This window comes from Trachypithecus francoisi, unplaced genomic scaffold (assembly GCF_009764315.1).
Source record: "Trachypithecus francoisi isolate TF-2019V2 unplaced genomic scaffold, Tfra_2.0 Lachesis_group0, whole genome shotgun sequence".
Classification (NCBI taxonomy): Eukaryota; Metazoa; Chordata; class Mammalia; order Primates; family Cercopithecidae; genus Trachypithecus; species Trachypithecus francoisi.
The window spans coordinates 143941797-143968359 of NW_022681453.1; the positions used below are offsets into that span (position 1 = coordinate 143941797).

At 38.3% G+C, this 26563-nt stretch overlaps 1 protein-coding gene across 10 annotated transcripts in view; it reads right to left on the minus strand.

The window, feature by feature from the left end:
- RNF13 (ring finger protein 13) overlaps positions 1 to 26563 on the minus strand; it is a 198603-nt gene that overhangs the window by 86629 nt on the left and 85411 nt on the right. For 8 of the 10 annotated variants that reach the window (XM_033212341.1, XM_033212336.1, XM_033212331.1 and 5 more), the window contains one exon: positions 3474 to 3561. In XM_033212341.1, coding sequence (XP_033068232.1) covers positions 3474 to 3489 — 16 coding nt within the window. In that variant the 5' untranslated portion in view covers positions 3490 to 3561. Of the gene's footprint in view, positions 1 to 3463; positions 3562 to 26563 lie in introns of all 10 variants that reach the window. The other 2 variants (XM_033212340.1, XM_033212339.1) reach the window with 1 other exon arrangement.

Here is a 26563-nt window from a genome sequence, read left to right on the forward strand (position 1 = left end):
ACACCAAGCATGCTTTATCTTCGAGTTATTGTACTTGTTCCTTCTCCTTGGAATACCCTCCTTCAGAAATCTGCATGACTCAGCCACTAACTTTAGATCTGTGCTCAAATTGCAATGCCTCACAGAAGCTTTCTCTGACCACCCTATCTAAAATAGCTGCCTTCCTTTCATCTCTGTCATTCTATATCCCCTTAACTGATATTTTTCTTCATAGCATTTATCACTACTTGACATTATAGCACATCTATTTGATTATGTGTTCATTTCTTCTCTCCCACTCTAGAATGCAATAAAATAATAATCACAATAATAATAGCTGAACAACCATTAAATTACTGTTATGAGCCAGGAAGTCTTCTAGATGCTTAACAGGCTTTAATTCATTCAATCCTTATAGCAACTAAATGACTTAGGTACTATCATTATCCCAATTTCACAGATCAGAAAAACTGAAGCATATAGATAGTAGGTAATGTATCCAAGGTCATACAGCTACTAGGTGGTAGAGCTGGGATTCAAACCCTGACAGGCAGTACCCAGAAAGTACTCTCTTAACTACTGCACTCTACTACCTCAATGAAAGATATGAAGGCAGAGCCTCTGACTGCATCATTACTTGCTATAGTCACAATGCCTAAAACAGTGCACAGTAGGCTGTCAAAAAGCATTTGTTGAAGGAAGAAATCAAAGAAAAAAAGGAGAAAAAAATGACCCAGAGATAGTAATAACTTGACCTGGTTATACAGTTAGATATTTGCACAGTTTGGACTCAAACTTGAGGCTTCTTATTCCTTATCTAGGCTCCTCTCACTCTGCCATTGCATGGGTTTTCTCATATATCTTCTCTCATAAGATTTTCACAAACTCATCAGGTCAAATAATTATTAAAATTATCCACACTATTATAGATGAAAATAATGGGCTTACAAAGATTAAGTAACTTTCCTGAGGGTGCAGGTACCTGGCTCATAAATCAACTAGTCTGTATTAGAAAAAACACATATTTCCCGTTTCTGAAGTTGGTATCCTTCCTACCACTTTCTGCTGTCTCCTAAAGATAAAGAATGTTATTGGCTCACTGAATTAATCCATTATTTCTGGCTGAAATAAAAATTGGTATATTCCTCATGTGAAGTGTCAACAGGAAGAGGCTTTTAAAACTTCCTTTTGTTTCCAGGCGTTAGTATCTCTACTTAGTATACGACACCAGTATTCCTAGGGAAGGCCTTGAAAAGAGGGACAGATACAAGCCTCTTCTGATAAATCTATGCTTTTCTTACCTCTACCAAGTAACAGTAAAGATGAAAATGGTAAACATCTTTACAACATTTGTCTCTGTACATATAAAATGTTTAAACACATGGGCAAAGATGGAGCAAAATATCACAGATAATAATCTAAGCAACAAAGTCAAGAACCAAAATGCTGAGCAGTCTTTGAATAACAACTCAGTTGAAACATTTCCATGGAAACAGCAGGCTTATATGGTTATGTGCTAGTTTTAATATTGAACATATTTTCTTTAGGAGCTGACATGATTATCACAAAAAGGTTTTACAGTATTATAAAGAAAAAATAAGTGATAAACGGAACTGACAATTTCAGCCTGAAAAATTTTTACTGAAAACATGTCAAAAGAGTAAATAGTTTACAAATAATAATCAATTTGTTCAATCCAAAACATATTCAGCCCTTGAGAAAGTCTTGAAGATTTGCTAAATCCTGGGCTTGGAACTTTGGCAAAACATACAAAGAGTAAGTAACTTGCTCAAAGTTATACAACTGATACAAGTAGGATTTGATTTCAAATTCAGGCCTATCTATTTTCAGACTATGCATGCTTTCCATTTTGCCAATAAATGTATACTGATCACAAAAGTTACTGACCCTGGGATGTATCAACTGGAATATTTTTTTTTAAGAGGGTAATAGTTAAAGGAGGAGAAGTAAAATGTGTCAAATTGGCAGTACTAACATTACCAGTTTATTTGATAAGTAAACTCACTTAAGTAAGTCCTATAATTCCCATGTAGTAGCTGTCAAACTATTCTTGAAATGCTAAAACTTCTCATGGGTACTTAATGGACTCTACAGTCATAAAGATTTAATCAGCTAGGAGGTTAAAATAATAATTTAAAATATAAATAAATTACCTAAGAAATGCATTAATAAATTTTACCTTTTATATATTATAATTTTGCCTCACTCTATTAGGGTTAAGGACAAAAATGCCCAGGTGAGGTGGCTCACAAATGTAATCCCAGCACTTTGGGAGGCTGAGGCGGGCAGATCACCTGAGGTCACGAGATCAAGACCAGCCTGACCAACATGGAGAAACTCTGTCTCTATTGAAAACACAAAATTTGCCAGGCATGGTGGCAGGTGCCTGTAATCCCACCTACTCATGAGGCTGAGGCAGGAGAATCACTAGAACCTGGAAGGTGGAGGTTGCAGTGAGCCGAGATCGCACCACTGCTCTCCAGCCTGGGCAACAAGAGTGAAACTCCATCTTAAAAAAAAAAAAAAAAAAAGAAAAAAGAAGGGCAAAAACAAAAACAACAGAAAACACTGTCATAAGCTAAAAATAAGGCTTTTTGGTTAAGGAATATAAAATATTTCCTTTTCAGGATGTAGTTATTTAAACTCCTAAATACATTCCAGTGTTTTCTATCAGTCTATAGCTTTATGTCTATACTTCACTTTACCTTGAAAATATGAATCAATAGGACTTAATAGCAAAATATACTGTGGTTATGCACTCAAAACAAAATAAAATAAATTCTAATCATAAGTGTTGACAGTAAATAATCTTAGTATCAATTAGAAAGGTTTTGATAAAACCCCATAGTGCCCTGAGTGATAGAAACTACATTAAGTGAGGCATACAGCTTAAAAGTCAGTGTCTTATTATAGCCAGTTATGTCACTAAAATTGGCTCGTTGTTCCCTACAAGCCAATAATTAATAGAGAGTAAGGAAAAACATTCCTATTTGAAATGAAAAACTACGAACATGCCAGTGTATGACAAAGGGATACTAACCAACTGGTGTAAGGAAGCACAAGTATGTGGCTTTGGAATTTCAGCAGATTATAGCAGCTACTTAGTTTATGTGCAGACCCTAAAATAATGCTGTGAATCTCTAAATAAATTAAAAAATGCCCTCTATGGCATTCTTAACTCAGCATGTTTATCCCTATTAAAGCTGTTTCTCCCAGTTTTTGTTAAAATTTTGGTTTTTAACAAAACATCAATAAACAAAACACTTACGTTTAAAAAAAACTGTTCAGAAAAGAAAGTCATTTTCATCTCTACTATGAATAAAATCATCCAAAGAGAGTTAAGAACGGGGGATTATCTGATAGAGAAGAAATTCTGCTTTTTAAAAAGAAAATGAGAGAAGGAAAATCCTGTTAATTTTTAGTTACAAATGATCTGTCAAACAGGAGAGAAGAAAAGTGATACCTGTACTTACTGTCGTTGGATCCCATGCTAATGAGGTCATCAGAATCAACATTGTGAACTATGGCTGCCTTGTATCCTGCTCTCTGTGCATTTAAAACCTGCAAATCAAAAAATAAAAAATCATGTTATAAGGAAGACAGTGGTTTGTCACCGTGTCCCTCAACTCTAAATCAACAAGTCTATACTATATACCTAGGACTAGATTATGAACATATGTAGAAATAAATCTCAGGTATGCTCTTGAAACATATAGATATTTTACAATTGATTATAAAAACCTACTGAAGTAAATAAAGGCTGAGGATACAAGCTAAAACACTAAAAGGACCCAAAGTAATAAATCTGTTTTGCTCTAAAGAGGTAGAAACTTGCTATAATCAGGTTTAGGAGTCTCCAGACCCTGAGCATTCAATTCCCACCTCTGCCATGAATTAGTGGGATGAACTTGAGCAAATTACTTCTTTTGTAACCCTCAGTTTCCTAACCTTTTAAATGAGAATGACAATATTCTTCTCATATGTAAAATAATATTTTTAAAATGCTTAATACCATGCCTAACACATAGAAATAAGTCAGATAGAACCAATTCATATCACTAGCTTGATCATCCAAAATATTCTGTAAAATTCCTTTAGAAACTAGCTTTTTAAAAAATTAAAAATACCTGCAGGCTGAAGTTGCTTACTCTGATTCTATCTAGCTATTTGATCTTTCCTAAAGCTAGCCTCCAAAATAGTAACCTTTGCACCATAAGAATATAGTCGGATGTGTGGCAGAATTTTCTTACATGAAAGATCTGAAAAGTGTCAAAACATGTTATTGCATCTCACTTTAAAAATAATTTTTCTGTTATAAGTAAAAATAAACCCAGACCTAAACTACTTATTGCATGACCTTTAGACTATCAGCAAAAATGAAGGATCAGACAGACCATTATTTGCATATTGGTTGAATAAAATAAAAATTGGGAGGGCAAACATATATATATATATATATACATAGTTTTGAATACCTGAAATACTTTTGAACATATGTAGTTCTGGATACTAATTTCAGTAACAAACTCTTGAAATACATTACCTTATGAGCATTCCATACTGGTATGTCTCAGAGTGTTTGAGTGTTAAGTGTTTTTAAGAAACAGGCATATTAATTTTTTAGAAGAATTTCCAAGTCTAATATTAGTTCCATTTTAGTTATCAGCATTATAATGATTCAACACTCTGCTATAATTCCATAAAAATAAAACGTGAGTCATGTTCCAAAGGGTCAGGGAAAGCCCAGAGTCAAGTTCCCAAATATAAAAAGGATATGCAATTATTCAGACTCTGGATCTGAAAGCTAGGTAAGAGAAATGAGTTCTACATATTCAACCCCAGTCAGGTCAGTTGACTTGGCACAGTGAAAAATTCTCTTCTACATTATTCTTGACTTCTCTAAAACTATCCCACCAATTCAAGTTAGATTTCTGAAAGAGACAACAGTGTGGATAAATAAGAATAATATTATCCTATTACCAAAAAAAACTAAATCTGTAGGAGATATGACTGCCCCAAGAAATTAATACTTTGTTCATCTCACAGCCTCCACAGCACCTATGAAATAGCCTGACACAGGGCAGGCACTTATAAAGTATTACTCAAATCAATTAAATGTATTTTTTAAATGTGCTTAAATTAATAGCTCATATTATAACATTATAAACACAGGAGATAAAATCACGCAGAGTGATTTTTTTTTAAAACTAATTAATATAGATTGTTCGCTGGCACAGGACCCACTACTCTAATGTAGGAATAATGGCAAGAAATCAACCAGTCAACAAAACTGTGAAAAGTATGTTTTAGTTGTGCAAAGAAAGGTCAATAATCAAAAAAGTAAGTGCAGTATTTTTGCATATGAGTACGTTTTATTTTTAGGTGGATTTTGTCATCCAACTATGAATGCTGAGAAAATGCCAGTCCCCCATACCCTCTTCCCCTTAGATATCACTACTTTCCAAAGGGAGGAAAAAAATAATCTCTTAAGAATGTCGTCTATAAACCTTGATTATTTGTTACATATATTAACTTATTATTTCTGCATGATATTACCATGGCAGTACAGACTTCACTTGGCTTTTATGTAAACAAAAGTATACTCCATTGGGGTTACCATTAGTTTATCTGATGCTTTCGTGACCATTTTAACTTTTCCCAAAAAGCTAACCAAGGAACTGAGGAGAAATGTTTCTTTCCACACCCAAAAAGTAACTGTTGCCAAAGACACAATTTAAGAAATAAAAAATTAGACCAATATCAAAAGCTGTTTCCTGCTAATACCAAACTTAAGTTTTAAATTTCTTTTTAAAGCCAACCAATGCACATAGTCATTAAAATTACATCATTTAACTTTTTTCCCTGAATAAAAATATGTATGAAGGCAAACATGCAACATGTTAGAACACAGAGAAAAGTGGTCTCAGAAACCACAACAATGAGTAAAAACTGTGGCTGAATTCAGCAAGTAGTTGCTGAGCTTAAAGATAACTGTATCCAAGCTAGACACAATGTGGAACTTGAGGGTCAATCAGAAAGTCATTATCCTTAAGGAAATTTCAGTACTCATGGATAGCTAAATAGGTTGGTTGCTTTCTTGACCCTGTGTAGAAATGGCTTTGTCTTCTGAATGCCTATCAGTACTTCAAATTCCATCGTCTCCATGAGGCTTGCCCTGTCCTGTACCCCTATGCCACATGCACCTATATTAATTGCTCCCTGCTTACAGTATTTATATTAATCTATTTGTATTTTTCTTCAAGATCTTATACAGTGTCTTATACTTACACATATATATGTCATATCCCAGGGGTCCCCAACCTTTTTGGCACCAGGCACTGCTTTTGTGGAAGGCAACTTTTCCACCGAGGGAATAGTTTCAGAATGAAACTGTTCCACCTCAGATCATCAGGCATTAGTTAGATTCTTGTAAGAAGCGTGCAACCTAGATCTCTTGCATGCACAGTTCACAAGAGGGCTCATGCTCCTATGAGAATCTAATGCACCACTGATCTGACAGAAGGCAGAGCTCAGGCAGTAACGCTTGCTAGCCCACCGCTCACCTCCTGCCATGCGGCCTGGTTCCTAACAGCCACCGGACCACGGCTGGGGGCTTGGGGACCCCTGTACTATCCCAATTCCCAAACCGGTCTTCAGGGGGTCCTTAAATCTGCGGTTGTCTACATATAAACTTTTCTGGAGAAAAGAGACAAAGTAATAATCTTGCAAGAGGCTTTCTCACTCTCAAATTATTAAGAGTCATCAATATACATGAATGGATTTATAACAGTCTACCATGTTTAGCTAAATCTAGCCATTAGGCTTTTAAAACTGTACCAAACAACTTAGGAGAAATACGTATTTCACACATCCAAAATGCACTTAGTTCTATAAATACAGTACAAAATTATATCAATATCAAAAGCTGTTCTCTGTTAATATGATAATAAAACTCCTAAAATAGATACCTTAGGAAACCACTAAAATGGGAAGAAATTCTGTAGGCCTAAGTGTGATCTCCAAAAAACAGAAGCATGTTTTCAAAAATATAGCAAGTATGAAGGCTTTCCCAAGGTTTCTGTTGTTTTTATTGATTTTTAAAATAAATAAATGAAATTAAATCAAAGAACACATTAACATATGGACTAACAGGCTTATGAATACAAACAAGGAAAATACATCCATGTTTATGAACTATAAAACTCATGTGTCAGTCAAATTAAATTACATTTTCAACTAAGCAGCAGCTGGTATTTTTAAGAACACACGAGGCAGAAATAAATTTTAAATCATTTAGTAAGCATTTGCAAAGTTTCCTATTCATAAAATGCAACCTCAAACACATGGTGTCAGATGGAAGCAAAGAACTTAAAGATTCACGAAACAAAGCATGCACAGTGAACAAATGCAAATCCAAAACAGACATCAAAACTGAAAACTACATCATAAAGCCTTCTAAATCGTATTGGCAATCTGCCTTTTTAAGGAGACTGATCAGAGCTATTAGCTCAAATTATGGTAAATGCACTAAGTATTTTACATCCAATAAACAAATTACATGCAACTAAATTATATAGACCAGGTGGCACCTAATCAAGAGGTTTAAAGAAATAAGGGAACTGCTGGCTTGTTATTATAAATAGCCCGTCTGTCAGAAGATAGCGGATTGCTAATAGAAGAGTCTTCAACAAGACAGGTTCTAAAAGGAACCCTGGGAACAACACAATAATCCATCTTATTTCTAGCCTGAACAAATTTGTAATATTGACACTAATAAAACATGCCTTATAAGAAAATAGAAATGATTATGCTGTTTAGCTGATCATGAATAGAGACCTTTTAAAAAGAAACCCCTGTGTCCTAGTGCTTTACACATATTATCCCTAATATTCAATACAACTCCACAATGTAGATATTCTTTTCTACTGCTTACAAATGAAGAAAGATGGTAAGTGTAACTACCCTAAGGTCACACTTAGGCAGAGCTGAGATTTAAATACTGCTTTGTCTGGTTAGATAGAGAAGTATGGGTTTGCCCAGTGAATCAGGATGAGGCCTAGGATCATTAACCTTATGTAACATTTTACAAATGTCTAGAAAGAGAAATTGAACTGAGAAAGCATCAAGATGCAGATAACATTAATCTTAAAATCTTGTGGGCAAAATAAAACCTATAAACAAAACAACACAAGCCAAGAAGAAATGTGTTAAAATATTGTGGGAAGAGTTGACAGAAACTTAGAGGGAAAAAGGCTATGGGATGAAATACCTATGGCAGATTTTATGAGACTTGAATTACACCTCAACAAAAACAGGAAATTCTAGTTAACAGTGGGAAAAGATGGGGAAATTTTTTCATATGGGAAGAAGAGAGCTACAACAGAGCAAATGGTATGTTAAAAGACACATTTAAAACAAAACAAAACAAAAAACACAGTGACCTAACTTAAAGAAGAGTGTTACTTAAAGGCACAACAGCAGATTAGTTAAAAGTACACACTCTGGGAACTAAACTACCTGGGCTCAAATCCTGTTTCTATTAGACATACAAGTTATTTAATGTCTGTATTACTAGCATTGCAATATACACAATTACTTATTATTGTTTAATTTGAGGATTAAATAATTTAATATATTAAAAACACTTAAAATAGTGCTTAAACGTTACCTGGCATACACTAAGTAAGAGTTATGTTTATTGCCATTGCTACTAGTGTTTATTGCTGGAGAGTCAGAAGTGAGAAGAGAGAGAAAAAAAGGACAGATTGTGCAGTACCCTGAAGGCTCTTCAGAAAAGTAGACTTGTGGTCTCCTCAGTCAGGAGTTCAGAGTAGGCACTTGAATAAAGGGTTGACATGGCTAAAACACTGCTTTGGAACAATCTGGTAATGATTGCATTGACTTGGAAAGGAGAGACTGAAGATTTAGAAGCTGTTATGACAAGGCGGGATAACAGTAATGACATGAAAGAATACTATCTCTTATTCTTCATAACCAATTTTTGAACTTAGGGAACTTGGAGAGTGCCTTTGGCCAAAATAGGAAAGCTGAGAAACTGTTTTGATAGGAAAGCAGCAGAGACTGGCTTTAAGCATACTAGATTTGAGAGGTAGCAAGTTTCCGTAGGTGGGTAGAACACAACAGGTTAGGACTCAAGACAATAATGTTCAGGCCGGGCACGCGGCTCACGCCTGTAATTCTAGGACTTTGGGAGGCCAACGCGGGCAGATCACGAGGTCAGGAGTTTGAGACCAATCTGGCCAAGAAATTCAAGACTAGTCTGGTCAACATGGTGAAATCCCATCTCTACTAAAAATACAAAAATTAGCTGGGCATGGTGGTGCACACCTGTAGTCCTAGCTACTCAGGAGGTTGAGACAGGAGAATCGCTTGAACCCAGGAGTCAGAGGTTGCAGTGAGACGAGATTGTGCCACTGCACTCCAGCCTGGGCGACAGAGCGAGGCTCCATCTCAAAATAAAACAAAAAAATTGTCAGATTTTCAGCAAGTTAATCTATTTATTCATTCAATAAATATTTGGGGCCAGGTGCAGTGGCTCACACCTTTAATCCCAGCACTGTGCGAGGCTGAGTCGGGCAGATCACGAGGTCAAGAGATAAAGACCACCCTGGCCAACACGGTGAACCCCTGTCTCTACTAAAAATACAAAAATTAGCCAGGCACGGTGGCGCACACCTATAGTCCTAGTTACTAGGGAGGTTGAGGCAGGAGAATCACTTGAACCCAGGAGGCGGAGGTTGCAGTGAGCTGCGCCACTGCACTCCAGCCTGGGCAAAAGAGCAAAACTCCGACACACACACACACACAAAAATTCAGATTTTCAGCAAGTTGATCTATTCATTCAATAAATATTTGGGGCCAGGCGCAGTGACTCACGCCTGTAATCCCAGCACTTTGGGAGGCTGAGTCCAGGGGATCATGAGGTCAAGAGATAAAGACCATCCTGGCCAACATGGTGAAACACCATCTCTACTAAAAATACAAAAATTGGCTGGGCATGGTGGCACGCGTCTGTAGTCCCAGCTACTCGAGAGGCTGAGGCAGGAGAATCGCTTGAACCCGGGAGGCGGAGGTTGCACTGAGCCGAGATCGCGCCACTGCACTTCAGCCTGGGTGACAGAGCATGACTCCATCTCAAAAAAATACAAATCTGGCTACCTCATCGTTTAAAACAATCTTCTAATAACATGATCTATTCACATTGTTACATTTCCTATAATCTTCAATCCTCTTTAACATCTCTATGTGAACTAAGTTAAGTGTACTTTATTGTTTCTCTGGGAAGAGATGTTACAAATAAGCAGACATGTGTATATGTCCAGGCTACACACCTGCAAGAATGGTAAAAATGTAAGAGAGGTGACTTTCCTTGGTGAATAATAACTTTGAAAAGAATCCAGTTATTGTATTAGATAGGAGTCTGGATATTCATGTAAAATGACACACACTTAGAACAAGAACATTATTTACTTGAAATACAAATCTGCATTTCAAGTTCTAAAACTTTTATCTGAATTATAGTGCTGTTTTGCATGAAGTGTAATTTGTAATGTTTGAAGAACAGAGAAAAGGCAAGCTCAAAAGAAGGACTACTTCAGACAGATAGAGGATATTCCAGCAATAGCATACATGCATTTCCTGCAAATGCCCAGTGTTTCTGAGAACATCTGTCTTCAGATAAGGGGCAAAAGATATCTGATGATAAACAGTAACTTTTACAAATACAGTCTTTTCTAATTTTAATAACCTACATTTTAGTTCCGTTTCAACATTTTTATAAGTATAAAAAGATCATTTAATTGGGAAGTTAAAAGAGGATATACTAAAATACATCAAACAGAGTAATGCATGCAAAATAAAAAATATATGTGAGTTAGAGGAAAATTTCAGTGACAAGTCATAATTTTATTTACTAAAACAAGTAAACTAATAAGAATAGAAGTAGAAAAAAGTAATAAATACTGGGAAAATTCATCTACCATGGTTTCGGAATAAACATAAAAATACATCTCTGTCAAGGCGTATTTTAAGTGCTTAATCACTAGGAAGAAAATGACTAAATTTCTTCAACTCCGATTTTACTCATGATGTCTTCAGTAGCTTTAAAGCATCTTTCTTTTCTTTTTGCTCCCAATCTACTTTCACGTTCAAGTATGAACTTGGCTTCATATTTTAAATTGATATTTTAAAATATCTTCTGTTAATAGTGTTATTTACAAAACTCTTAAAACTAACATTCTCTTTGGGGGAAAAGACTGAATGCTTTCTCCTTAGTAACAGCACCAAAATGAAGATATTCAGTCTTACTGCTTCTATTCAACATTGTACTGAAGCTCTTAGTCAATGCAATAAGGTGGCAGGGGTGGGGCAAAGGGAGGGGACAGAAGAGAGAGTGTGTAAAAGTGCATATGGATGAAGAAATGAAAAACTAAAAATCTTTATCTGCAAGTTCACATAATCATCTACTTAAATGAATCTGCAAAAAGACTTCTAGAAGACAGGGCATGGTGGCTCATGCCTATAATCCCAGCACTTTGGGAGGCTAAGACAGTAAGATTGTTTGATTCTAGGAACTGAAGACCAGTCTGGCAATGTAAAGAGACTCCATCTCTACAAAAAAAATTTAAAAATAAGCTGGGTGTGATAGTATACACCTGTAGTCTCAGCTACTCAGGAGGCTGAGGTGGGAGGATCACGTGAGCCCTGGAGATAAAGGCTATGCTACTATACTCCAGCCTGGATGACACAGCAAGACCCCATCTCAAAAAAAAAAACAAACAAAAAAAAGGCAATAAATGTTTAAGGGAACAGATATCCCATTCTCCATGATGTGCTTATTTCACATTGCACACATGTATCAAAACCTCTCATGTACCCCAAATATATATATATACCTACCATGTACCCACAAAATTAAAAATAAAAAAAATTTAACCAAGACAAAAAATGAAGGTTGAAATTAAGACATTACCAGATAGACAAAAACAGAGAATCTGCCACTGGCTCGCTAAGTTATAGTAAAGGGAATCTTTTAGGCTGAAATGAATGGAAAGTGGATAATCACTTGAATTTACACAAAATAAAAAATATTTGTAAATGTAACTACATAGGTGCTATGAAAACAGTATAAAAATATTTTGGTTACTAACTCTTTTCTCCTATCTGTTTAAAAAGACAATTGCATAAAATAGATGTAATTTGTAAGACAACAGTATTACGACAGTGAGGTAGAGGAGAAAGGAAATGAAGGTATATTGGAGTAAAGTTTTTGTATACTGTTTGAACTGAATCAGTATTAAACCTAACTACTTTGTCTCAAGTTAAGATATAAATTGTAATACCCAGGGCAACCACTATAAAAATAACTAAAAAATGTCTAGTAGGAGAAACAAGGAAGTCTTAAAGTTATGCTAGAAAATAACTATTTAACACACAAAAATGCAGAAAATGAAAAGAGAAGGAAAACATATAGAAAACATGTATGTGATAGTTGTTACTGAGTGTCAACTTAACTGAAGGATGCAAAGTATTTTTCCTGGGTGTGTCTGTGAGGGTGTTGCCAAAGGAGATTAACATTTAAGTCAGTGGCCTAAGAGGGGCACATCCACCCTCAATCTGGGTTGAGCACCATCTAATTAGCTGCCAGTGCAGCTAGGATAAAAGAAGGCAGAAGAAGGTGAAAGACTAGACTAGCTAAGTCTTCTGGCCTCCATCTTTCTCCCATGCTGGCTGCTTCCTGCCCTCGAACATCAGACTCCAAGTTCTTCAGCTTTTGGACTCTTGGACCCACACCAGTGGTTTGCCAGGGGATCTCGGGCCTTTGGCCACAGACTGAAGGCTGCACTGTTGGCTTCTCTACTTTCGAAGTTTTGGGACTTGGACTGGCTTCTTTGCTACTCAGCTTGCATGTGGCCTATTGTAGAACTTTACCTTGTGATCATGTGAGTCAACACTCCTTAATAAACTCCCTTTCATATATACATTTATCCTATTAGTCCTGTCTCTCAGAAGAAGGCTGACTAATACAGATTTTGGTACCAGGAGTGGGGCAGAATGATATAGTTTGGCTATGTCCCCACCCAAATCTCACCTTGAATTGTACTAATCCCCACATGTCAAGGGCATGGCCAGGTGGAGATAACTGAATCATGAGGATGCTTTCCCTTACACTGTGCTCATGGTAGTCAGTAAGTCGCACAAGATTTCATGGTTTTATAAAAGGAGTTCCCCTGCACATGCTCTCTCTTGCCTGCCGCCATGTAAGACGTGACTTTGCTCCTCATTCATCTTCAGCCATGATTGTGAGGCCTCCCCAGCCAGGTGGACCTGTGAGTCAATTAAACCTCTTTCCTTTATAAATTATCCAGTCTTGGATGTGTCTTTATTAGCAGCATGAGAACAGACTAATACAATGTAACAAAGTGGCAGATGTAAATGCTACGTCATAAGTAATTATATTAAATATAAATAGATTAAACATCCCAATCAGAAGCCAGAGACTGGTAGAATGGATTTTAAAAACATTACCTACCTATATGTTGTTTACAAGAGACTCACTTTATATTATTCAAAGACACAAATGGGTTGAAAGCAAAAGGAAAGAAAAATACATACCATGCAAACAGCATACAACTGGACTTTAAGACAAAATTGTTGCTAAGACAAAGAATGCTACAATGTCTTCCATCAGGAAGGTATCAGAGCTACAAACTTACACAGACCTAATTACAGAACTCCAAAATACATGAAGCAAAAGATAAGATAATTAAAGAAAAATATACAATTCAACAATGATAGCTGGAGACTGCAATGCCCCATTTTCAATAATGAATAGAACAACTAGTGAGAAAATCAGTAAGGAAACACAAGACTTGAGCAACACTATAAATCATCTAAACCAAACAAATTCTGTTCCACCCAACAGCAGAATAAAGATTCTTGGCCGGGCGCGGTGGCTCAAGCCTGTAATCCCAGCACTTTGGGAGGCCGAGACGGGCGGATCACGAGGTCAGGAGATCGAGACCATCCTGGCTAACACGGTGAAACCCCGTCTCTACTAAAAATACAAAAAAAAACTAGCCGGGCGACGTGGCGGGCGCCTGTAGTCCCAGCTACTCGGGAGGCTGAGGCAGGAGAATGGCGTGAACCCGGGAGGCGGAGCTTGCAGTGAGCCGAGATCCGGCCACTGCACTGCACTCCAGCCTGGGCGGCAGAGCGAGACTCCGTCTCAAAAAAAAAAAATAAAAAATAAATAAATAAATAAATAAATAAATAAATAAATAAAGATTCTTCTCGGTTGGGCGGAGCAAGATGGCCGAATAGGAACAGCTCCAGTCTCCAACTCCCAGCGCGAGCGACACAGAAGATGGGATATTTCTGCATTTTCAACTGAGGTACTGGGGTCATCTCACTAGGGAGTGCCGGACAATCAGTGCTGGTCAGCTGCTGCAGCCCGACCAGCGAGAGCTGAAGCAGGGCGAGGCATCGCCTCACCTGGGAAGCTCAAGGGGGAAGGGAACCCCTTTTCCTAGCCAGGGGAACGGAGACACACAACACCTGGAAAATCGGGTAACTCCCACCCCAATACTGTGCTTTAAGCAAAAGGGCACACCAGGAGATTATATCCCACACCTGGCCGGGGGGGCCGACGCCCACAGAGCCTCCCTCATTGCTAGCATAGCAGTCTGCGATCTAACCGCAAGCAGCAGCGAGCCTGGGGGAGGGGCGCCTGCCATTGCTGAGGCTTAAGTAGGTAAACAAAGCCACTGGGAAGCTCGAACTGGGTGGAGCTCACAGCAGCTCAAGGAAGCCTGCCTGTCTCTGTAGACTCCACCTCTGGGGACAGGGCACAGCTAAAAAACAAAAACAACAACAACAACAAAAAAGCAGCAGAAACCTGTGCAGACACAAACGACTCTGTCTGACAGCTTTGAAGACAGCAGTGGATCTCCCAACACGGAGGTTGAGATCTGAGAAGGGACAGACTGCCTGCTCAAGTGGGTCCCTGACCCCTGAATAGCCTAACTGGGAGACATCCCCCACTAGGGGCAGACTGACACCCCACACTTCACATGGTGGAGTACACCCCTGAGAGGAAGCTTCCGAAGTAAGAATCAGACAGGTACACTCGCTGTTCAGCAATATTCTATCTTCTGCAGCCTCTGCTGCTGATACCCAGGCAAATAGGGTCTGGAGTGGACCTAAGCAATCTCCAACAGACCTACAGCTGAGGGTCCTGACTGTTAGAAGGAAAACTATCAAACAGGAAGGACACCTACACCAAAACCCCATCAGTGCGTCACCATCATCAAAGATCAGAGGCAGATAAAACCACAAAGATGGGGAAAAAGCAGGACAGAAAAGCTGGAAATTCAAAAAATAAGAGCGCATCTCCCCCTGCAAAGGAGCGCAGCCCATCGCCAGCAACGGATCAAAGCTGGACGGAGAATGACTTTGACGAGATGAGAGAAGAAGGCTTCAGTCCACCAAACTTCTCAGAGCTAAAGGAGGAATTACGTACCCAGCACAAAGAAACTAAAAATCTTGAAAAAAAGAGTGGAAGAATTGACAGCTAGAATAATTAATGCAGAGAAGGTCATAAACGAAATGACAGAGATGAAAACCATGACACGAGAAATACGTGACAAATGCACAAGCTTCAGTAACCGACTCGATCAACTGGAAGAAAGAGTATCAGCGATCGAGAATCAAATGAATGAAATGAAGCAAGAAGAGAAACCAAAAGAAAAAAGAAGAAAAAGAAATGAACAAAGCCTGCAAGAAGTATGGGGTTATATAAAAAGACCAAATCTACGTCTGATTGGGGTGCCTGAAAGTGAGGGGGAAAATGGAACCAAGTTGGAAAACACTCTCAGGATATCATCCAGGAGAACTTCCCCAACCTAGTAGGGCAGGCCAACATTCAAATTTAGGAAATAGAGAGAATGCCACAAAGATACTCCTCGAGAAGAGCAAGTCCAAGACACATAATTGCCAGATTCACCAAAGTTGAAATGAAGGAAAAAATCTTAAGGGCAGCCAGAGAGAAAGGTCGGGTTACCCACAAAGGGAAGCCCATTAGACTAACAGCAGATCTCGCGGCAGAAACTCTACAAGCCAGAAGAGAGTGGGGGCCAATATTCAACATTCTTAAAGAAAAGAATTTTCAACCCAGAATTTCATATCCAGCCAAACTAAGTTTCATAAGTGAAGGAGAAATAAAATCCTTTACAGATAAGCAAATGCTTAGAGATTTTGTCACCACCAGGCCTGCCTTACAAGAGACCCTGAAGGAAGCACTAAACACGGAAAGGAACAACCGGTACCAGCCATTGCAAAAACATGCCAAAATGTAAAGACCATCGAGGCTAGGAAGAAACTGCATCAACTAACGAGCAAAATAACCAGTTAATATCATAATGGCAGGATCAAGTTCACACATAACAATATTAACCTTCAATGTAAATGGACTAAATGCTCCAACTAAAAGACGCAGACTGGCAAACTGGATAAAGAGTCATGACCCCTCAGTCTGCTGTATTCAAGAGACCCATCTCACATGCAGAGACATACATAGGCTCAAAATAAAGGGATGGAGGAAGATCTACCAAGCAAATGGAGAACAAAAAAAGCAGGGGTTGCAATCCTAGTCTCTGATAAAACAGACTTTAAACCATCAAAGATCAAAAGAGACAAAGAAGGCCATTACATAATGGTAAAGGGATCAATTCAACAGGAAGAGCTAACTCTCCTAAATATATATGCACCCAATACAGGAGCACCCAGATTCATAAAGCAAGTCCTTAGAGACTCACAAAGAGACTTAGACTCCCATACAATAATAATGGGAGACTTCAACACTCCACTGTCAACATTAGACAGATCAACGAGACAGAAAGTTAACAAGGATATCCAGGAATTGAACTCATCTCTGCAGCAAGCAGACCTCATAGACATCTATAGAACTCTCCACCCCAAATCAACAGAATATACATTCTTCTCAGCACCACATCGCACTTATTCCAAAATTGACCACATAATTGGAAGTAAAGCACTCCTCAGCAAATGTACAAGAACAGAAATTATAACAAACTGTCTCTCAGACCACAGTGCAATCAAACTAGTACTCAGGACTAAGAAACTCAATCAAAACTGCTCAACTACATGGAAACTGAACAACCTGCTCCTGAATGACTACTGGGTACATAACAAAATGAAAGCAGAAATAAAGATGTTCTTTGAAACCAATGAGAATAAAGATACAACATACCAGAATCTCTGGGACACATTTAAAGCAGTGTGTAGAGGGAAATTTATAGCACTAAATGCCCACAAGAGAAAGCTGGAAAGATCTAAAATTGACACTCTAATGTCACAATTAAAAGAACTAGAGAGGCAAGAGCAAACACATTCAAAAGCTAGCAGAAGGCAAGAAATAACTAAGATCAGAGCAGAACTGAAGGAGATAGAGACACAAAAACCCTCCAAAAAATCAATGAATCCAGGAGTTGGTTTTTTGAAAAGATCAACAAATTGACAGACCGCTAGCAGACTAATAAAGAAGAAAAGAGAGAAGAATCAAATAGATGCAATAAAAAATGATAAAGGGGATATCACCATCGACCCCACAGAAATACAAACTACCATCAGAGAATACTATAAACACCTCTACGCAAATAACTAGAAAATCTAGAAGAAATGGAGAATTTCCTGGACACTTACACTCTTCCAAGACTAAACCAGGAAGAAGTTGAATCCTGAATAGCAGGCTCTGAAATTGAGGCAATAATAATAGCCTACCAACCAAAAAAAGTCCAGGACCAGATGGATTCACAGCTGAATTCTACCAGAGGTACAAGGAGGAGCTGGTACCATTCCTTCTGAAACTATTCAATCAATAGAAAAAGAGGGAATCCTCCCTAACTCATTTTATGAGGCCAACATCATCCTGATACCAAAGCCTGGCAGAGACACAACATAAATAGAGAATTTTAGACCAATATCCCTGATGAACATCGATGCAAAAATCCTCAATAAAATACTGGCAAAACAGATTCAGCAGCACATCAAAAAGCTTATCCACCATGATCAAGTGGGCTTCATCCCTGGGATGCAAGGCTGGTTCAACATTCGCAAATCAATAAACGTAATCCAGCATATAAACAGAACCAAAGACAAGAACCACATGATTATCTCAATAGATGCAGAAAAGGCTTTGACACAAAATTCAACAGCCCTTCATGCTAAAAACGCTCAATAAATTCGGTATTGATGGAACATACCTCAAAATAATAAGAGCTATTTATGACAAACCCACAGCTAATATCATATTGAATGGGCAAAAACTGGAAAAATTCCCTTTGAAAACTGGCACAAGACAGGGATGCCCTCTCTCACCACTCCTATTCAACATAGTCTTGGAAGTTCTGGCTAGGGCAATCAGGCAGGAGAAAGAAATAAAGGGTATTCAGTTAGGAAAAGAAGAAGTCAAATTGTCCCTGTTTGCAGATGACATGATTGTATATTTAGAAAACCCCATTGTCTCAGCCCAATCTCCTTAAGCTGATAAGCAACTTCAGCAAAGTCTCAGGATACAAAATTAATGTGCAAAAATCACAAGCATTCTTATACACCAGTAACAGACAAACAGAGAGCCAAATCAGGAATGAACTTCCATTCACAATGCTTCAAAGAGAATAAAATACCTAGGAATCCAACTTACAAGGGATGTCAAGGACCTCTTCAAGGAGAACTACAAAACACTGCTCAGTGAAATCAAAGAGGACACAAACAAATGGAAGAACATACCATGCTCATGGATAGGAAGAATCAATATCGTGAAAATGGTCATACTACCCAAGGTTATTTATAGATTCAATGCCATCCCCATCAAGCTACCAATGAGTTTCTTCACAGAATTGGAAAAAACTGCTTTAAAGTTCATATGGAACCAAAAAAGAGCCCGCGTTGCCAAGACAATCCTAAGTCAAAAGAACAAAGCTGGAGGCATCATGCTACCTGATTTCAAACTATACTACAAGGCTACAGAAACCAAAACAGCATGGTACTGGTACCAAAATAGAGCTATAGACCAATGGAACAGAACAGAGTCCTCAGAAATAATACCACACATCTACAGCCATCAGATCTTTGACAAACCTGAGAGAAACAAGAAATGGGGAAAGGATTCCCTTTTTAAGAAATGGTGCCGGGAAAATTGGCTAGCCATAAGTAGAAAGCTGAAACTGGATCCTTTCCTTACTCCTTATACGAAAATTAATTCAAGATGGATCAGAGACTTAAATGTTAGACCTAATACCATAAAAACCCTAGAAGAAAACCTAGGTAGTACCATTCAGGACATAGGCATGGGCAAGGACTTCATGTCTAAAACACCAAAAGCAACGGCAACGAAAGCCAAAATTGACAAATGGGATCTTAAACTAAAGAGCTTCTGCACAGCAAAAGAAACTACCAGCAGAGTGAACAGGCAAACTACAGAATGGGAGAAAATTTTTGCAATCTACTCATCTGACAAAGGGCTGATATCCAGAACCTACAAAGAACTCAAACAAATTTACAAGAAAAAAACAAAACCCCATCAAAAAGTGGGCAAAGGATATGAACAGACATTTCTCAAAAGAAGACATTCATACAGCCAACAGACACATGAAAAAATGCTCATCATCACTCACCATCAGAGAAATGCAAATCAAAACCACAATGAGATACCATCTCACACCAGTTAGAATGGCAATCATTCAAAAGTCAGGAAACAACAGGTGCTGGAGAGGATGTGGAGAAATAGGAACACTTTTACACTGTTGGTGGGATTGTAAACTAGTTCAACCATTATGGAAAACAGTATGGCGATTCCTCAAGGATCTAGAACTAGATGTACCATATGACCAGCCATCCCATTACTGGGTATATACCCAAAGGATTATAAATCATGCTGCTATAAAGACACATGCACACGTATGTTATTGCGGCACTATTCACAATAGCAAAGACTTGGAATCAACCCAAATGTCCATCTGTGACAGACTGGATTAAGAAAATGTGGCACATATACACCATGGAATACTATGCAGCCATAAAAAAGGATGAGTTGTGTCCTTTAGGGACATGGATGCAGCTGGAAACCATTTCTTAGCAAACTATCACAAGAACAGAAAACCAAACACCGCATGTTCTCACTCATATATCACTCATATAGGTGGGAACTGAATAATGAGATCACTTGGACTCGGGAAAGGGAACATCACACACCGGGGCCTATCATGGGGAGGGGGGAGGAGGGAAGGATTGCATTCGGAGTTATACCTGATGTAAATCACGAGTTGATGGGTGCTGACAAGTTGATGGGTGCAGCACACCAACATGGCACAAATATACATATGTAACAAACCTGCACGTTATGCACATGTACCCTAGAACTTAAAGTATAATAATAATAATATTTTTTTAAAAAAAAAGATTCTTCTCAAGTGTATACTCTCCAGGACAGATCACATTAGGCCATAAAATAACCCTGGATAACTTTAAAAGTACTGAAATCACACAAAGTTTATTCTCCAATCATAGTGGAATGAAATTAAAGATCAATATCAAAAGGAAATTTGGGAAATTCACAAATATTTCAAAATTAAATAACACACTCCTAATCAATGGGTCAAAAAATAAATCACAAAGGAAATTTTTATAATACTTTGAGATAAATGAAAGCAAAAACAAATATACCAAAACTTATTGGGCTACTACTAACACTATATATTTGAAAAAAACATATCATTTCATGATAAAAGTACTCAACAAACAGAAATAGAAGGGAACTCAACCTGATAAAGAGCATCTATGAGAAATCACAGCTAACATCATACTTCAGGTTAAAAGACTTAAAGCCTTCTCTCTAGGATCAGAAAGACAAGAATTCCACTCTTGGCACTTCTATTTAGTATTGTACAGGCAGTTCTAGCCAGGAAAATTAGTCAAGAAATTGAAATAAAATGCTTCCAGATTGGAAAGTAAGAAGTAAAACTATCTGTATGTGCAAATGATATCTCAATCAATCAATCAAATAAAAGAATCCACAAATAAACTACTAAAACTAATAAACCAGTTTAGCAATGTGACAGGATACAAGATCAATATACATAAATCCACTGTTTTTCTATACACTGGCAATGAAGAATCCAAAATAAAATTAAGAGAAAAAAAATCCTATATATAGTAGGATTTTTTCTGTCTTTCAACAAAAGAAGTGCAAGGTTTGCCTGCTAAAATTACAAAACATTGTAAAAAATTAAAGATCTCCATAATAAAAGGGAATGATATTTTATGTTCATAGATTGGAAGACCTAACACTGTCAAGATGGCAATACTCCCTACATTGACCTGCAATTTCAACCAAACCCCTATCGAAATCCCAATTTTATTTTGTTCCAGAAATGAAAAGCTTATACTAAAATTCATATGGAAATTCAAGAACTCAGAATAGTAATTAAAAAAAGAAAAAGAAAGAGAAAAAATAACAAAGTTGGAAGACTTGTACTTCCCAATTTGAAGTTGTACTGCACAAAGCTATAGTAACCAAGATAGTGTGGTACAGCATAAGAATAAACATACAAGTCAACTTATTAGAAATAAAATTAAGAAAACAATATTTCATATTTAGAATTCCTGCCAAAATATCTAACTTGAATGCAATCATGAGGAAACAATCAGACCAATCCAAAGTAAGGGGCATTCTACAAAACAATTCTGGATTCTTCCAAAATATCAATGTCACAAAAGACAGAGAATGGAGAAACTTTTGTATCTAGCCATGAAAGAATAACTGATATGGATTTCTCTTCCCTAGACAAAATTTATGAAACAACTGCATTCAAAACTAAACAGCACAGGACTGTGCTCCAAGAAAATGAAAACAAGGTGATCTCCACAACTGCCTTGGCTTTCTGCCTGAACCATACATAACACAGCAGAGCAAGACAGAACACAGCCAACTCACTGAGTTGTGAACACAAAGATCTGATTTCAAACAAGCTGAAGTGGCTCAAATTTGAATTTGCAGGTTACAGTACCACAGAGAAGGGAGGTATGCAGAGAAATTACTTCAAAAATGGGGGGTGGAGCAAGAGGGTAGAATAAAAGCCTACATCATTAATTCCGCTCTGCAGGAACACCAACTTTTAACAACTATGTGAACACAGAAAAGCACCCTCAGAAGAAACAAAACTCCCCATTCCCCGCCCCCTTCCCGGCAGCAACCACGCAATGCAGAGTCTGCCCACTAGGGGTAGTGAGAGCACAGTGACTAGAGGACCTTACATGGAACTCAGTGCTGCCCTGTCACAGCAGAGAGTAAAGCCATGCTGAGCTTAGCCAGCACTGGTGCTGGGGGAGCATTTGGGCCATCCTTAGCCAGAGGGGAATTGTCTATCCCAGTACCAGTAGTGAGAATTTGAGTTTCTCTGCAAGCCTCACCACATGGGCCAAAGTGCTCCAGGATCATAGATAAACTTAAAACACAGTCTGGGACACAAGGAGTGCAATTCCTAGGCAATTCCTAGTGCTGGGAAGGGCTCAGAGTCAGTTGACTAGGGTGGCATGGGACCTAGGGAAACACCACCTGGGACAGTTAAGGGAGGGCTTGCATCACCTCTCTCCCAACCCCAGGCAGTGCAGCTCACAGTAACAAAAGTGACACCTTCCTTCTGCTTAAGGAGAAGAAAGCAAAGAGTACAGAGAACTGTGTCTTGCATCTTGAATACCAGTTCAGCCACAGTAGACTAGGGCACTGAACAGAGTCACGAGGCCCCCATTCCAGCCCCTAGCTCAGGGACAGCACTTCTACATAACATCCTGGGCCAATGGAAAACTTGCTGCTTTGAAGGGAAGGACCCAGTTCTGGCAGGATTCACCACCCGCTAACTAAAGAGAATAACCAGTAGTGATACCCAGATGGTCCTTGGACTCTAAGACATGCTGACTTTAGGGATAACTCAGCACATTCCCACCTGTGGTGGCTATGGTAAAAGACTCCTTCTGTTTGAGAAAAGCAGAGGGAGAGGTAAAGGAGACTTTGTCTTGCACCTTAGGTACCAGCTCAGCCACAGTAGGGCAGAGCAACAAGCAGGCTCTTGGGGTCCCTGACTCGAGGCCTAGGTTCTTGGATGAATTTCTGGACCTGCCTTGAGCCAGAGGGGAGCCCACTTCCCTGAAGGGTGAGTCTCAGGCCTGGCAGTATACACCACAAGCTGACCGAAAACCCCCTGGGCTTTAAGTAAACACCGACAGTGGCCTGGCAGAATCCCCTGTGGGCTGGTGGAGGTGGTGGCAGCCATACAGAGATGTCCTCTGCCTACGGAGAGGGGAGGGAAGAGCAGGAAGGACCTTGCCTTGTTGTCTGACTGCCAGCTTAGCTGCAATACAGTAGCACATGAGGTAAATGTCTAAGGTTTTTGACTCTAATCCCCCTGGTTCCCAGACAGTATCTCTGGACCCATCAGGGGCCTGGGGAAACTTACTGTCCTGAATGGAAGGACACAACCCCGACTGGCTTCACCACCTGCTGATTGTAGAGCCCTAAAAGCCTTGAATGAACATAGGTGGTAGTCAGGTAGTGGTTACAGTGGGCCTTGGGCAAGACACAGTGATGTGCTGGCTTTAGGTCTGACCCAACATAGTCTCAGTGGTGGTGGCCACAGGGATGCTTATATCGTCATACCCTCAGATCCAGGCAGGTAGCTCGGCACAGAAAGAGAGACTCCATCGTTTAGGAGACAGTAAATGAAAAGAAAAAGAGTCTCTGTCTAATAATCCAGCAAATTCTTCCAGATCTTATCCAAGACCACAAAGGCAGTACCTCTACAACTCTACAAAAACCATAGCATTATCGGGCTTGAAGCCTAAGTCCCTTTGAATACCTGGACAACTTTCTTAAGACGGATGTGCACGAATAAGCCAAGGTTGTAAAGATTACAATAAATACCTAACTCTTAAATGCTGAGACACTGAAGAACATTTACAAGCATCAAGATCATCCTAGAAAACATGACCTCACAAAATGAATGAAATATGGCACCAGGGACCCATCCTAGAGAAACAGAGATATGTGACCTTTCAGACAGATAATTCAAAATAGCTGTGTTGAGGAAACTCAAATAAATTCAAGATAACACAGAGAAGAAATTCAGAATTCTATCAGATAAATTTAACAAAGAGACTAATATTTTAGAATCAAGCAGAAATTCTAAAGTTGAAAAATGCAATTAACACACTAAAGAATGCATCAGAGTCTCTTAATAGTAAAATAGATCAAGCAGAAGAAAGAATCAGTGAGCTTGAAGACAAGCTATTGAAAAATAGAGGAGACAAAAGAAAAAAGAATAACAAACAATGAAACATGCCTGTAAGACCTAGAAAATAGCCTCAAAAGGGCAAATCTAAGAGATACTGGCCTTATAGAGGAGGTAGAGAAAGAGACAGGAGTAGAGAGTTAATTCGATAGGATAATATCAGAGAATGTCCCAAACCTAGAGAAAGGTATCAACACTCAAATACAAGAAAGTTACAGGACACCAAACAGATTTAACTCAAAGAAAACTACCTCAAGGCATTTAATAATCAAACACCTAAAGATCAAGGATAAAGAAAGGATCCTAAAAGCAGCAAGAGAAAAGAAACAACATACAATGGAGCTCCAATATGTCTGGTAGCAGACTCTTCAATGGAAACCTTACCAGCTAGGAGAGAGTGGCATGACATATTTAAAGTGCTGAAGGAAAAATCCTTTTACCTTAGAATAGTGTATCCAGCAAAAACATCCTTCAGGTATAAATGAGAAAATAAAGATCTTCTCAGACAAACAAAAGTTGAGGGATTTCATCAACACCAGACCTGTACTACAAGAAATGCTAAAGGGAGTTCTTCAATCTGAAAGAAAAGGATGTTAATAAGCAAGAAGAAATCATCAGAAGGTATAAAACTCATTGATAATAGTAAGCACACAGAAAAACACAGAATAATACAACATTGTAATTGTGGTATGCAAACTACTCTTATCTTAAATAGATTAAATAATGAACTAATCAAAATCAATAACTACAACTTTTCAAGACATGGACAGTAAAATAAGGCATAAACAAAAACAACAGGCCGGGCACGGTGGCTCACAACTATACTCCCAGCACTTTTGGAGGCCCAGTCAGGTGGATCACCTGAGGTCAGGAGTTCGAGACCAGCCTGGTCAACATTGTAAAACCCTGTTTCTACTAAAAACATAGCTGCGCATGGTGGCAGGCGTCTGTAATCCTAGCTACTTGGGAAAAAGAAAAACAACAAAAAATTATAAAGCAGGGGGATGAAGTTGAACTACAGAGTTTTTATTAGTTTTCTTCTTCTGTGTTTGTTTGTTTGTGCAATCAGTGTGAAGCTGTCATCAGTTTAAAATAATGGGTTATAAAATAGTATTTGCAAGCCTCATAGTAACCTCAAATTAAAAAACGTAAAACAACAAATATATAAAAAAAGCAAAAAATTAAATCATACCACTAGAGAAAATCACCTTCACAAAAAGGAAGACAGGAAGGATAGAAAGAAGGAAAAGAAGATCACAAAACAACCAGAAAACAAATAACAAATGGCAGAAGTAAGTCCTTACTTATGAATAATAACACTGAATGTAAATGGACTAATTCTCCAATAAAAAGAGAGCATCTGAATGGATGAAAAAACAAGACCCAATGATCTGTTGCCTACAAGAAACACACTTCACTACAAAGATAAACATAGGCTGAAAATAAAAGGATAGAAAAAGATATTCCATGCCAATGGAAGACAAAAAAAGAGCAGGAATCACTACACTTATATCAGACAAAATAGATTTCAAGACAAAAACTGAAAGAAGGAAAAAGAAAGTCATTATGTAATGATGAAGGGGCCAATTCAGCAATAGGATATAGTGATTGTTAATATACATGCACCCAATAGTGGGGTACTCAGATATACATTAGTAGAGCTAAAGACAGAGACAGACCTCAAAACAATAACATCCCACTTTCAGCACTGAACAGGTCTCTCAGAAAATCAACAAAGAAACATCGGACTTAATCTGCAAAAGGAACGAATGAACCTAGTAGATATTTACAGAACATTTCATCCAATGGCTGCAGAACACACTTTCTTTTCCTCAGCACATGGATCATTCTCAAGGATAAACCATATTTTAGGTCACAAAACAAGCCTTTTTTAAATTTTTATTTGTGTGGTGAGGTCTCACTATGTTGCTTAGGCTGCTCTCAAACTCCTGGGCTCAAGTGATCCCCCTGCCTTGGCCTCCTAAAGTGCTGGATTACAGGCATAAGCCACCACACCCAGCCAGAAAACAAGTCTTAACACATCAAAAAACCTGAAATAATACCAAACATCTCTGACCACAATGAAATGCAACTAGAAACCAATAACAAGAGGAATTCTGGATACTATACAAACACATGGAAATGCAACAATATGCTCCTGAATGCCCAGTGGATCAGTG